This window comes from Ziziphus jujuba, chromosome 1 (assembly GCF_031755915.1).
Source record: "Ziziphus jujuba cultivar Dongzao chromosome 1, ASM3175591v1".
Classification (NCBI taxonomy): domain Eukaryota; kingdom Viridiplantae; phylum Streptophyta; class Magnoliopsida; order Rosales; family Rhamnaceae; genus Ziziphus; species Ziziphus jujuba.
The window spans coordinates 12,690,230-12,702,953 of NC_083379.1; the positions used below are offsets into that span (position 1 = coordinate 12,690,230).

The following is a 12,724-nucleotide window of genomic DNA, read 5'->3' on the forward strand; positions in this document are numbered from 1 at the left end:
AATTTTTGTTGAAATTTTCCTACATCATTGCTTCTAAGCTAAGTATTTCTTATCATTTATCACAACTTATATAGATTAAAAAAGAAAAAAAAAATTATGGGAGCCCAATATATATTTATTTTGCAATAGCATTATATTGAATTACAATATACATTCATATATTGCAAAACAAACAGATACTTTCATTTAGAATTTTGGACTGATCACATAGAGGCCTGTAGGTTTTTTATTTATTTATTTATTTATTTTAATAACAGATAAGCTGGTAGTTAGAAGGGACTTGACTTGAAGATTAAAATACTTTTTTTTTTTTTGGTGAATAGTAGCTTCAAAGACTTGTAAGTTATAATTAGTAGTGTATGTGATATTCGGAGATATACTTATCCAAATTAGTTTCTTGGATGTATATACAATATCCAAAAAGAAAAATGTGTATTATACAATCAAGTCTTGTTAGGTCAATTACCCAGAAATAAAAAAAAAAACCAAAAAAAAAAAACCCAAAAAAAAAAAAAACGCACTCGCACACACGAAGTCTTGTTCAGGTCATAATGTTCAATTTCTTTGAATTTGTTTAATTCGATCGGCCATGTTATTTTGAAAATTATCTTCCAGCTTATGTATTAACATTAATCATTTATAATATTGAAAAATTTTGTATACATGTAGAGATTGCGTTGAAATTATATGTATCATTGCGTTGATTTTGTAACTACATATGTATGAAGTTTGTTTAAATTATTTTTTGAAATAAGAAAACCATTTCACTGAACATTGGGGAAAAAAAAAAAAAAAGAATATGAAAATCAAAAAATAATCTTGTGCATTAATTAAAAAGAACCAAAAACAAGATAGAACACAAATGGGGCCTAACAATTGCGCAGCCTGCAATAAAACAACAGAAAATTCAAACTCAAGGGCCTGGTAAACCTGGCAATAACAAAAAGACAAAGGCTTACAACATAAAACATTAGTTATCCAAACTGAGAAAAACATTATTTTAATTTGTTAATTAAATAATCAAGTACGAGAATCTTGATCGAGTATAGGACATCCATTAGAGTACCATTCTCGTATTTAATCAAACTAACAGGGAATAGCCCAAAAAATCTTAACCCAAAAAATGAAAAAGGCAATAGCCCAAATACCCAAGTGTCTATATATATATATATATATGTGTGTGTATGTATGTATATATATATATATATATGTATGTATATATATATATATATGTGTGTGTGTGTGTGTGACACTATGTACACTATGTACAACATTATCTTTACTTGGAATTTACTAGCCATTAATAGGTTTTTAAATATTCCTTTTCTTTATTAGAGAATTTGAAATATATTTTTTTTTTGGGATAGCCTAATATCAAAACCCGTTATTTTTGGAACAAAGGCTTTGAGTAAGAATCATGCCACCTCATTGTCAAAAAAAAAAAAAAAAAAAATAAATAAATAAAAATAAAAAAAATAGATAAACACATCCCGAGCTTCCTTAAATGAACAATTAGCTAATTTTTATTAATTAATTTGCCGTTCTCAGCAGATATATTATTTGCATTCTTATTTATATATATGTAGCCAAGCTAGCGAGCTACATGGATTCTTTTGACTCGTATAAATTGGCCCCCACATTTTAGTGCCAAGGTGCATGCGTTTATGTTTAACTTACGCATGTCGAGCATTAATTTATGAGCATATATGTAATAAGATAACAATTTTAAAATTAATATTAATGGCCGGAGGAAGGTTTATTGAGAATTTTGAACTGAAATGGATAGGCTTGTAGTTAGAATGGGATTTAATAGTTTTGAAGTTTCAAGACTCCTTCTCTGAGTGTAGTATTAGGCCGGCATGATCGACTTGTCACATTCTCTATAAATAGGAAGTCCGTTCGACAATTGCTTCACATCCTACACTCTCCTATTAACTTCTTCAGTTCAATAAATTCATAAATATCTTATAGAAAAGAGAAATTAATTTGATGAAAATGGCAAAATGCGTTTTGGTATTGTGTTCCCTAGCCATAACATTTGCTGTGACCATTGCTTTTGAGCCTAGTCCTTTGCAAGATTTCTGTGTCGCAGACCCAACCAGCCAAGGTAAATTAATGCAGTGAATATACATCTTTAATCACATATAGTTTCAAGCTCTGCTTAATCAATTAATCTGTACTATGAAGATCTATTCATGTACAAATTTTCATAATGTGTGCTGAATTTTGTGTATATATATATTTTAATGGTTGCAGCACGAGTAAATGGCCTGCCTTGCTTGGATCCTAATCAAGTAAGCGCTCAGCATTTCAGCTTTAGTGGAATTCACATAACTGGCAACACATCGAACTCTCTAGGCTCAAGGGTTACACCAGTTAATGTGGTTCAAATTCCAGGACTCAACACCCTCGGCATCTCCTTGGCTCGCCTAGACTATGCGCCGTGGGGCGTTGTTCCGCCCCACACTCATCCTCGTGCCACCGAGGTTCTTACAGTCTTAGAAGGAAGCCTCTTGGTGGGGTTTGTGACCTCCAATCCAAACAACCAGCTCATCTCCAAGGTCCTCCAGAAGGGTGATGTGTTTGTGTTCCCTGTTGGACTCGTACACTTCCAGAAAAATGTGGGCTATGGTAGCGCTGTTTGTATTTCTGCTTTGAGCAGCCAAAATCCTGGCGTTATAACAATTGCTAATGCAGTTTTTGGATCCAACCCATCCATTGATGTTAGTGTTCTTTCCAAGGCTTTCCAGGTTGACCAATCCATCATTAGTCGCCTTCAGGCACCATTTTAGATGAGATTTTGTCATCTAGTTTGATTTATTTGATAAATACTTTTGCCTGTTTTCTGAGTTTTTTTAATGGTTAATTTGTTTGGTGTGTAATTTTATATGTTGCAAGAAAACCATTTGTGTGGATGGTTCGTAGTATCATGAGTCTATGTCATGGATTTTTCTTAATCTTTTCGTAGTCTAATAGTTTATGTTTATCAATGTTTGTAGTGAATTAATTATTTGGTGAATCCGGGAGGTCTGTTTATTCTAGACAATAATGTTTATTTTTTGATCTTACGTCTTTCATCTTTTTCATCTTACGTCTTGAATGCTAATGCGTCAATTTCTCCTAGAGTGGAATTATATTTGTTTTTGCAGGACCATCCGCTGACTAGCTTTCTTTCGTATGAGTACCATTTCCTTGTTTAATTTTCGACAATGCTTATCCTTTATTTATCTATTTATTTATTTTTTTTCTAATTAATTTGTATATACATAACACGTACTAATGGATTGACAGATTATTCTAATTCACCTTCTACCAATGTATAACATCAAAATTAATATACAACAATTCTGTGATGGGTGTGAATCCTCCATCATGATGTGGGCATAAATTGAATTTATTTATTCCACTAACTATGGTGGGATATTAAGAAGAAATTAGTAGGATGTTTATCACGCACCATAATTTAAAGCTGTTATGAAGTTCACAAATCTCCTTATCAATGCATCTTTTAAATTTTTATACCAAACTCTTAGAGCTTGTTTTAATTGATAGAGAGCTTTGTGTAACTTACACATATGAAATGAAAGCTATTACATTCATATCATTGAGGTTAAGAAATGCATACAGCTTCCTGTAATCACTTTTAAGAAAGCATTGTTAAATTCTTCACAGCCCAACCTTGAGATATAGCTACGCTAGGCACCAACCCTATTGTTGTTGGGTTTATCATTGTACTAAACATCTTATAAAATCAAAACTAGTTTATGATGAAACCCCTTAGCAACCAACCTTGCTTTATACCTTTGTATTGAACCATCTGCATTTTGGTTTGTTCTGAAAATCCATTTATGACTAACTAAATTCATCTGTGAAGAAGAAGGAACTTGAGATCAAGTCTTGTTCCTCATGAGAGAGCATCATATTCTAAATCCATAGGCTTTTTCCTTTTAGGATCTCTCAAAGCTTCCTAAACTGAAGATGGTTCAGAAATAGCTGTAGATTCAGTTGATTGAGTTGTGATAAGGATCTTGGCTTTAAAAATTACACTTTTGACTTTGTTTGCATGCTATGAGTTGACATTACTTTTGGGAATTGAGTTTGTTTGAATCATTGACAAGCAAATCAACACACTGTTGAAACTTGCACTGAATCTAAATTATCTTTTTCAGCTAATACACCAACCTCTCTTTGATTTTCTGAAGTAGAATTTTGTGTGATAACCTATGAATCAAATTGTAATCTTTGAGTCTCTTGTAAGTTTCTTACAACTTCCTTTGTACAGCCTTTTAACAAACAAAGAGGAATCAAAGAAAAAAATTGATTTTCAACCTCGAGATTGTTTTGAATTACTTGTCGTAAATCCTGTGGAAAAAGAAAACTATTTTTCATTGAAGTTGACACTTTTATATAAATCTTCCCAGATGAATCCAAACATTTATATCCTTTGTAAATAAAAACACATTTCGTTATGTTCAACTGAATTTTCTGATTATGAAATGGCCTTAAGAATTGGAATTAAGCAAGTATTTGATAGTGCTTTTTCTTCTAGATTGCTGATTATCTGATTCTGTTAGCATCCAGCTCTGTGATAACAAATACCAAAATCTCTCTAATTTCTATAGATATAAATACTGCAATTTCAAGTGGAACTAAACAAACCAGCAGATCAATCAAAGCCAATAAAAACCAAAGTAGAAAAAAATTAAGCAAAGGCACAAGAATTTATCTTAGTTTAACTCTCAAGATATGAACCTACATCCTGCTCTAGTAATGCCTAAATCCACTATGAAAACAAGCTTACAAGTAGAGTTTTTTACAGATTACAAACACTAGCTCTCCTGTTTTCTACTCTTTTATTCTCTTCAAAGAACAAAACCTAGACACTATGAGTTTTCATGGAAAACAAGAAAGTATAGAAAACTCCCCCCCCCCCCCCCCCCCTTTGTATTTTCTCTGTCTTTCACTGCTTTCCCACTAAGAAAAAGTGAGCTATACATCATACAACAAAATACGTTTTCAACCAAAGAAATTGCCACATGTTCTTTTAACATAGATCATATCCTTTTCTTGAATAAACACTTAACCACAATGTTAGAGTTGGTGATCCGAATTCTTATTGACCCGACTCAAAAAGTTCCCGGTGCAATCTGTTTGGTGAAATTTATTTTGAGAAAAATAGTTTTAGATTTTATGGATTTAAATATACATAATAAATTCTATAAATCATAAATTACTAACCTCCAAACGCAGCCATTGATAAATTAAATCTTTAATCCTGCAAAAAAGAAAATAACATAAAGTAGTGCCTATGGACACACTACTCTCAAACCACTCTCAGATATGTAAAAACCCTAATTCTCAAAATACCGTATGGCGTATCTTTGTTTGCTTGTCCTAGACCTTTTATAGTCTTTGCAAGTCAGACTTACCCATTAATTTGACACACACCAAAATAATAATAATTTAATGATATAATAATAATAGGAAAAATATAGTCAAGTCATTGAGCTTACAAAGAGAGTTGGTCCTCTAGTCCAATGGGCCAACTGGAGTCTTATAAAGAATGTGTAACCAAGGGCCCTACTACAAACTAATAAAATAAGCCAATCCCATTAATGACATAAATAGGCCCTGTAAGTGAGTTATTGATTATGCTAAGTCCACAATCATTTATTTATTTAACATTCTCCCACTTGGACTGCATAATCGTCACATATATAATCCAAACTCACTTACTACAAAATCTTCCTAACCATAATACCATATCATCTAAATATATAGCATGCCGACAGAACACCACAATATACTAGACTAGGAAGTAGAGATTCCTTTAGTAAATCTCCTTAAACATGATACCATTTCAACTGAGCACTTTGCATGCCATAAACTCAGTCTAGGTAGTAGAGATTTACCTAACCACGTCTAATCCTCCAATACACAATGCCATTTCATCCGAATATATTGTGTATCGATAGGATACATCAATATACCCAAACTAGGTAGTAGAGACTCAGCATAGCACATGTGGATCAACATACACATATACATAAACTAATAGTCTCAACAGGCCTGTAAATATAAAGAACAATAATATGTGTAATAAATCATCTCATAAATATATAATGATCCACATACATCAATGTATCAAAATAATAAATAATACTCAAAATGGATATTACTGCAAAAAATATAACAAACTCCCACTAACCGATAGTAGTCTCAGCTGCCTAACAATCTCATACGGGACACATGCTCCTCAAATATGCCCATTGGTAAGGCCTTGATTAGTGGATCTGCCTCCATGCTGTAAGTAGGCATATGAACAATAGTAATGAGACCATCTTCAACTTTCTCCTTTACCACAAAATATTTTACATCAATGTACCTCACGAGGGGTACCTTTTAAATTATTGGAGAAAGACACTGCTGTAGTATTGTCACAATGCATTATAATAGGCCTTCCAATGGAGTCAACCACTCCCAAATCATGAATAAAATTTTGAAACCAAACTACATGACGAGTAGCCTCATAACACGCCACATACTCCGCCTCCATAGTCGAGAATGCTATCACTGATTGCTTGGTACTCCACCAAGATACAGCACCTTCTGCCATAATAAATATATACCCAGTGGTAGATTTATTATCATCCACACAACTTTTATAATCTGGATCACTATAACCAACTACATCAAGAGAGTAGGTGCTTCGATATGTCAACATATGATCTTTAGTACCTTGAAGATACCTAAAGACTTTCTTAACTGCTTGGTAATAAATAGGACCAGGATTGCTCATAAATTTATCAAGCACACCCACAGCAAAAGCTATATCAGGCCGTGTACAAACTTGAGCATACATTAAACTACCAACTGTTGAAGAATAACGAACATTTCTCATCGCCATTCTCTCTTTATTATTCTTGGGACATTGATCCTTAGAAAACCTTTCATCCTTCGTGACCGATACACTTTCAGGAGAACAATTATGCATATCAAATCTCTTAAGAATTCTATCAATATAGGCTCTCTGAGACAACTGCAACACATAATTAATCCTATCTCGAACAATCTTGATGCCCAAAACAAAAGAAGCCTCACCAAGATCTTTCATATCAAAATGTTTTGCATAATATCTGCTTTGTCTCAGCCAATAGGTCAGTGTCATTAGTAGCCAAAAGTATGTTATCAACATACAATACCAGAAATATAAAACTGCTCCCACTGACCTTCATATATATGCATCTATCAACAACATTCTCCTTGAAGCCATTTTTGATGACAACCTCATCAAACTTAAAATACCATTGCCTCGAAGCTTGCTTAAGATCATAAATTGAATTCTTAAGCTTACAAACCAAATTACCATTCCCTATTTGCTGGAAGCCAACTGGTTGAACCATATATACATCCTCATACAAATCACCATTCAGAAAAGCAATTCTAACATCCATCTGACATAACTCCAAGTCATAATGCGCTACAATCGCCAAAATGATTCTAAAAGAATCCTTTGTGGATACAGGAGAGAATGTCTCTGTATAATCAATTCATTTCTTTTGGCTAAACCCTTTGGCTACAAGTCTAGTCTTATATCTCTCCACTTGACCATTAAAGTCTCTCTTAGTCTTAAAGACTCATTTGCACCCAATAGGCTTGCTACTATCTGGTAACTTAACCAAATCCTAAACTCCATTTGATGCCATGGATTTCATTTCATCTTCCATTGCATCTAACCAAAAATTTGAGTGTGAACTACTTATGGCCTCCTCATAAGTGATTGGATCTGAATCATCACTTATGTCAAACTCATGCTCCTACAAGTAAACCTCATAGTCATCAGGTATAGCTGACCTCCTAGTCCTTTGTGATATTCTCAAAGGCACATCAACATCTAGAATAGCTGGGATATTTTGCTCCTCAATTATAGGTTCATCCTGATCAACTACTGGTTCATCAACTACTGAATTAATAATATCTCTATCAGGAACCACAACATTGGGAATGAATACATTTTCTTCTCTAAATTGAGGCTCCCTCGGACCATTATTATCATCAAACTCAAAATCATCTTCAAAATAACAGCCCTGTCTAATTCAACAATTCTAGTGGTGTGAGATGGACAAAAGAATCTTAAACCCCTAGATCCTATACAATAGCCAGCAAAATACCCACTTATAGTTTTAGGATCCAACTTCTTAACTTAGGAATGATAAATTCTTACTTTAGCTTTGCAACCCCATACTAGAAAATGGTGCAAATTAGGCTTTCTTCCTGACTACAACTCAAAAGAAGTCTTAGGAACGGATTTACTTGGAACTTGATTCAAAATATAAGCCGTCGTCCTTAAAGCCTCTCCCCACAAGTAATTTGGCAAGCTAGAATTTGCCAACATACATCACACCATGTCTGACAAAATGCGATTTCTCTTTTCAGCTATGCCATTTTGCTGAGGCGTACCAGGCATTGTATATTGCGCATCAATGCCACATTCACGTAAATAAATTGCGAGTGGCCCTGGGTTCCGTCCAGTCTTATCATATTTGCCATAAAATTCACCACCTCTATCAGACCTCACAGCCTTTCTCTTCTTATTTTTCTGAAGCTCCATCTTTATCTTAAACTCCTTAAAATCAACTAAAGAATCTGACTTCTCATGGATAAGCTCAGCATGTCCATAATGAGAAAAATCATCAATGAAGGTAATAAAATACCTATAACCACCCAAAGCAGTTGGTGTAAAAGGTCCACAAATGTCAGTATGAATTAATTCCAAAACATCTCCACACCTTGCTATCTTACCCTTTCTAACCTTAAAAGTTAATTTCCCTTTCACACATTCAACACAAGTCGACAAGTCCGAAAAATCAAGATTGGGAAGTATTCCATCCTTCATTGATATTTTCATTCTGTGCCTAGAAATATGTCCCAAATGCTTATGCCATAACATTGAGGAATTATCATTAACTCTTGGACGTTTAGAAGTAACAATAGGGGCAACGATAAAATTAATAGAATAATTGAGACCATTATTAAATAAATCAAGTCTATATAAATTGCCACATAAAGATCCAAACCAACAACTTTACCATCCTTATATACATTTCAACTTTGTTATTACCAAACAAAAAACTAAAATCTTGATTATTCAAAAGTGAAATAGATAATAAGTTCCTCCTAATTGAGGGTACATAGGAAACTTCTTGTAATTCTAAAACATATCCAGTGGCAAGCTTCAACTTGATTGTTCCCATGATATCCACCTTCACTTTTGAGCTATCTCCCATATAACTATGCTGCTCAAGATTGGTTAGTCCCCTTTGTCTTATCATCCCCTACAATAAATTAGTTACATGAATTGTTGCTACAGTAGCAAACCACCAAATATTCATAGGCACATAAATAATATTGGTCTTAATTATTAAAATATTATCTTTCTTCTCTTGCTTTCCCTTTAAATGCCAACAATCTATCTTTTTGTGTCCAACTTTATTGCAGTAGCCATATCTTCCATTGAAGTACTCTTTCCTTTGTCCTATGTGATAAGCACCATCCCTTGGCCTTTTAGGCTTCATACCAGTAAACTTCTTCCTATTAGGCTTGAATCCTTGTCCCTTCTTTTGGAAAACTCTCTTGGATTTATCTTCCTGATGTGATATTATAGCAACCGATCTTTACCTGTTTAATTTAATATCATCCTCCTCCTTGACAAGAATAGCAGTCAATTCTTCCAAGCTACAACCTTCATTCTTGGTATTCAAACTAGACCTTATATTATCAAACTGAGATGGAAGACACTTCATTATCGAATAGTTCAAGAACTCCTCTCCAATGTCCATCTTAAGGTCCCTCAGCTTATTATAATAAGAAGAAAGTAACATAATATGGTCCTTTATTACTTTAATTCCATCATACTTAGTATTATTCAAAAGGTCTAAATAATGATGCTTCTCATTCATATCAAACTTGATAAATTTCTTTCCTATCTCTTCAAGAAATTCCTTTGCAGTTTCCACCTTTGGAATACTTGCATAAATTGATTCATCCATATAATTCTCCATCATCATCATGTAGCACTTATTAGAATGCCTCCAATCCTCATAAAGTTTCCTATCTGCTGCACTACTCTCATCAGTTGGTATTTTTGGTGGATCTATCTCCAAAGCCAAATCCAATTTCATAAAGGTCAAATTCATAACCAAAATCTTTTTCCACTTCTAATAATTTGTCCCATCCAATTTCATCATGGCAGTCATAGACAGAACATTCGGGGTGCTACTAACTGTGAAAATAGTAAACACAACAAACCATTTAATATATATAAAACAATAACTATTTTCCAGCCCCTCATCACAAACCTAAAATCAATATCGCTAGGGTCTTTGTAGCATTAAAGATATCCTTTCACGGGCTAAGGATAGTCAACCAAATAACCACAATCAAATGTATTGAACTGAATCACCGACAGGGCAATTCAGAACCTGCGATTTATGATATTTGATCAGCTTCCACTGCCATTCCAGGCGTCATACTAAGCAATTAAAATCACCAACAGGGTAGCCTAGTTATCCGTATAGACCCTGATTAATAAGTGAGAGAAAATAACATATTGGTAATTTCATGAAATAGGCAAATTTAAAACATCCCATCCACTATGCCAACCTACATTACATTGGTACACGTAATGCATACAAAATAAGTCTCATGACAGGTGAGTACCTAAAATTCCATACTATTATACCAACTATACACAAAGCCTTTTTAGGTCAAGTTAACACAATTCAATTCACCAAGCATAGATATTTAATTTAATTCAAACAATTTGAAATGGAATAAATAAGCAAATATATAAATCAACAATAAATAAATAAATAACAATATATATTTTATAATAACAAAATAAAACAATAGATATATAAATAAATAAATAAATAAATAAATAGTTAACAAATAAATGGATAAACAAAATAAAAAAAAAGTTTTTTTTTTTTAATATTTCGGCTGCTGACGTCAGTAAGAGGATGTTGATGTCAGCGTCTTCTTCCTTAGTCTGGTCAAGGATGACCCGGTTTCCTGGTTAATGGGTCGCTTGACCGACTTGACAAACCGGGATGAAAACGCTATTCTGGCCACCGTTTTCTACAATACCGGTGCCATTCTTCTCCTTTTGGTGTGAGTAACAATTTTAAGGGATCAATTTGGCTAAATAAAGCTAAAAATAAACACCCAATTCCAGAGAAATTTCAGCCACGGGTTTCACCATTGTTTGCCCAATTTCAAGAGGTTTCAGCCCAAATCAACGGAAAAATATATTCCATTTAATTTGAAAAACAAAATACCACAAAACCCATGTCATAATATCTTGCAAAACATGATTTCACTTTTTTTATTATTATTAATTTTTTTTTAAATCGAATTTCAAAGAAGGGTTTCAGGCTAAAATTACTCAAAAATAATTCTATTTGATCCAGGAAAGAAAATCCACAAAGAACCCAGGTCATAATTCGAGCAAAAAAAAAAACACATAATTTGCACAAATTCAATGAACCCCGATAATCAATTTCGTAAAAGAAAAAGTTCAGTTTTTTTTTTTCCCCTTGAATAAACATTTAACCACAATGTTAGAGTTGATGATCCGAATTCTTATTGACTCGACTCGAAAAGTTCGTTGTGCGATTTGTTTGGTGAAATTTATTTTGAGAAAAATACGACTTTTCTAATTTTCAGATTTATTCTGTATAATATATTTTTATGCTTTTGGAAAATTTTGGCTGTATTGAGTTTTTAGTTGTTTTATTCGCTCACTTTTTATACCAATCTTGATTAATAAAAATTTTACTTTTTTTTTCGTTAAAAATTTTCCACATAAATCTATATGTTTTATTCTTTCGTTGCTATTGTTTTGTTCTATTTTCTAACACAAGATATAACAGCCTTTTAACTTATAAACCAACCAACAAGCTTGAACTGCAATCTGATTCTAGTGGCATGTCTGGTTTAGTAAAACCATGCCTAAGAAAAGCTGGGCGTGAGGGTATTGGGAGAGCGAGAGAGTTGCTATTAAGCATGAGAAGAACTGAATTCATGGTCGATCTGTCCACTTACTATCTCCAAAATGACACGCCATAACTGCAAACATCTGACTTGGCCGAAAAATGTCCAGCATACTCTGGAGCCATATATTTACTGCCAATAAAGTCAACTATTGTAACATGGAATTTGAGCTTTCATGCATATACTTTGTTTGGTTTTTAATTTAGTTTCTTTTTAATTTTTTGTTTAATTTTTAATTTATATACCTTAAATTATATATCCAGGATATATACATAATTTTGCCTTAAGCAAGACAGATTGGTTAGATATATACTTACTAGGTGTCAGGACCCGTCCAGAATTCCTCCCCGGAACTCTAGACGAGCCTTGATCCCAGGAAAATATCACCGAACCTTCCAAAGAAAAATCCGGCAGCACCTCCCCTAAGGGTAGGACTAACAAAAAATTACCTGCACTGAAAACACACTTCTATGTTCATCCCCTTATTCCTCCTGCAAAACTACAAGTTGTTTCCACAATTTACAGCACTTCACAACAGTAACAGCAGCCCAGTGCATAAATAAAACATAAGTGTCCAAATAGTATACAGAGCTTTATGAAGTGCTAATCAACAGAAATACAACAAAGATGAAAGAAATAATACAACTGAAATGAATGAGTACAAAGGTAC

The 12,724-nt window shown here is 33.4% G+C and overlaps 1 protein-coding gene across 1 annotated transcript; it reads left to right on the forward strand.

Moving 5' to 3' along the window:
* The first annotated feature begins 1,995 nt into the window (after positions 1-1,995).
* LOC125420741 (putative germin-like protein 2-1) lies at positions 1,996-2,792 on the forward strand. Its single transcript, XM_048467704.2, has 2 exons — positions 1,996-2,107; positions 2,257-2,792. Exons 1-2 carry the CDS (start codon positions 1,996-1,998, stop codon positions 2,790-2,792), a joined length of 648 nt encoding a protein of 215 aa, XP_048323661.2.
* The last annotated feature ends 9,932 nt before the right edge of the window (positions 2,793-12,724 follow it).

Coding starts and splice junctions, on each gene's coding strand:
- LOC125420741 (XM_048467704.2), top strand. CDS start 1,996: ATGGCAAAATGCGTTTTGGTATTGTGTTCCCTAGCCATAACATTTGCT. Junction 2,108..2,256: donor CGCAGACCCAACCAGCCAAG/GTAAATTAATGC, acceptor TAATGGTTGCAG/CACGAGTAAATGGCCTGCCT.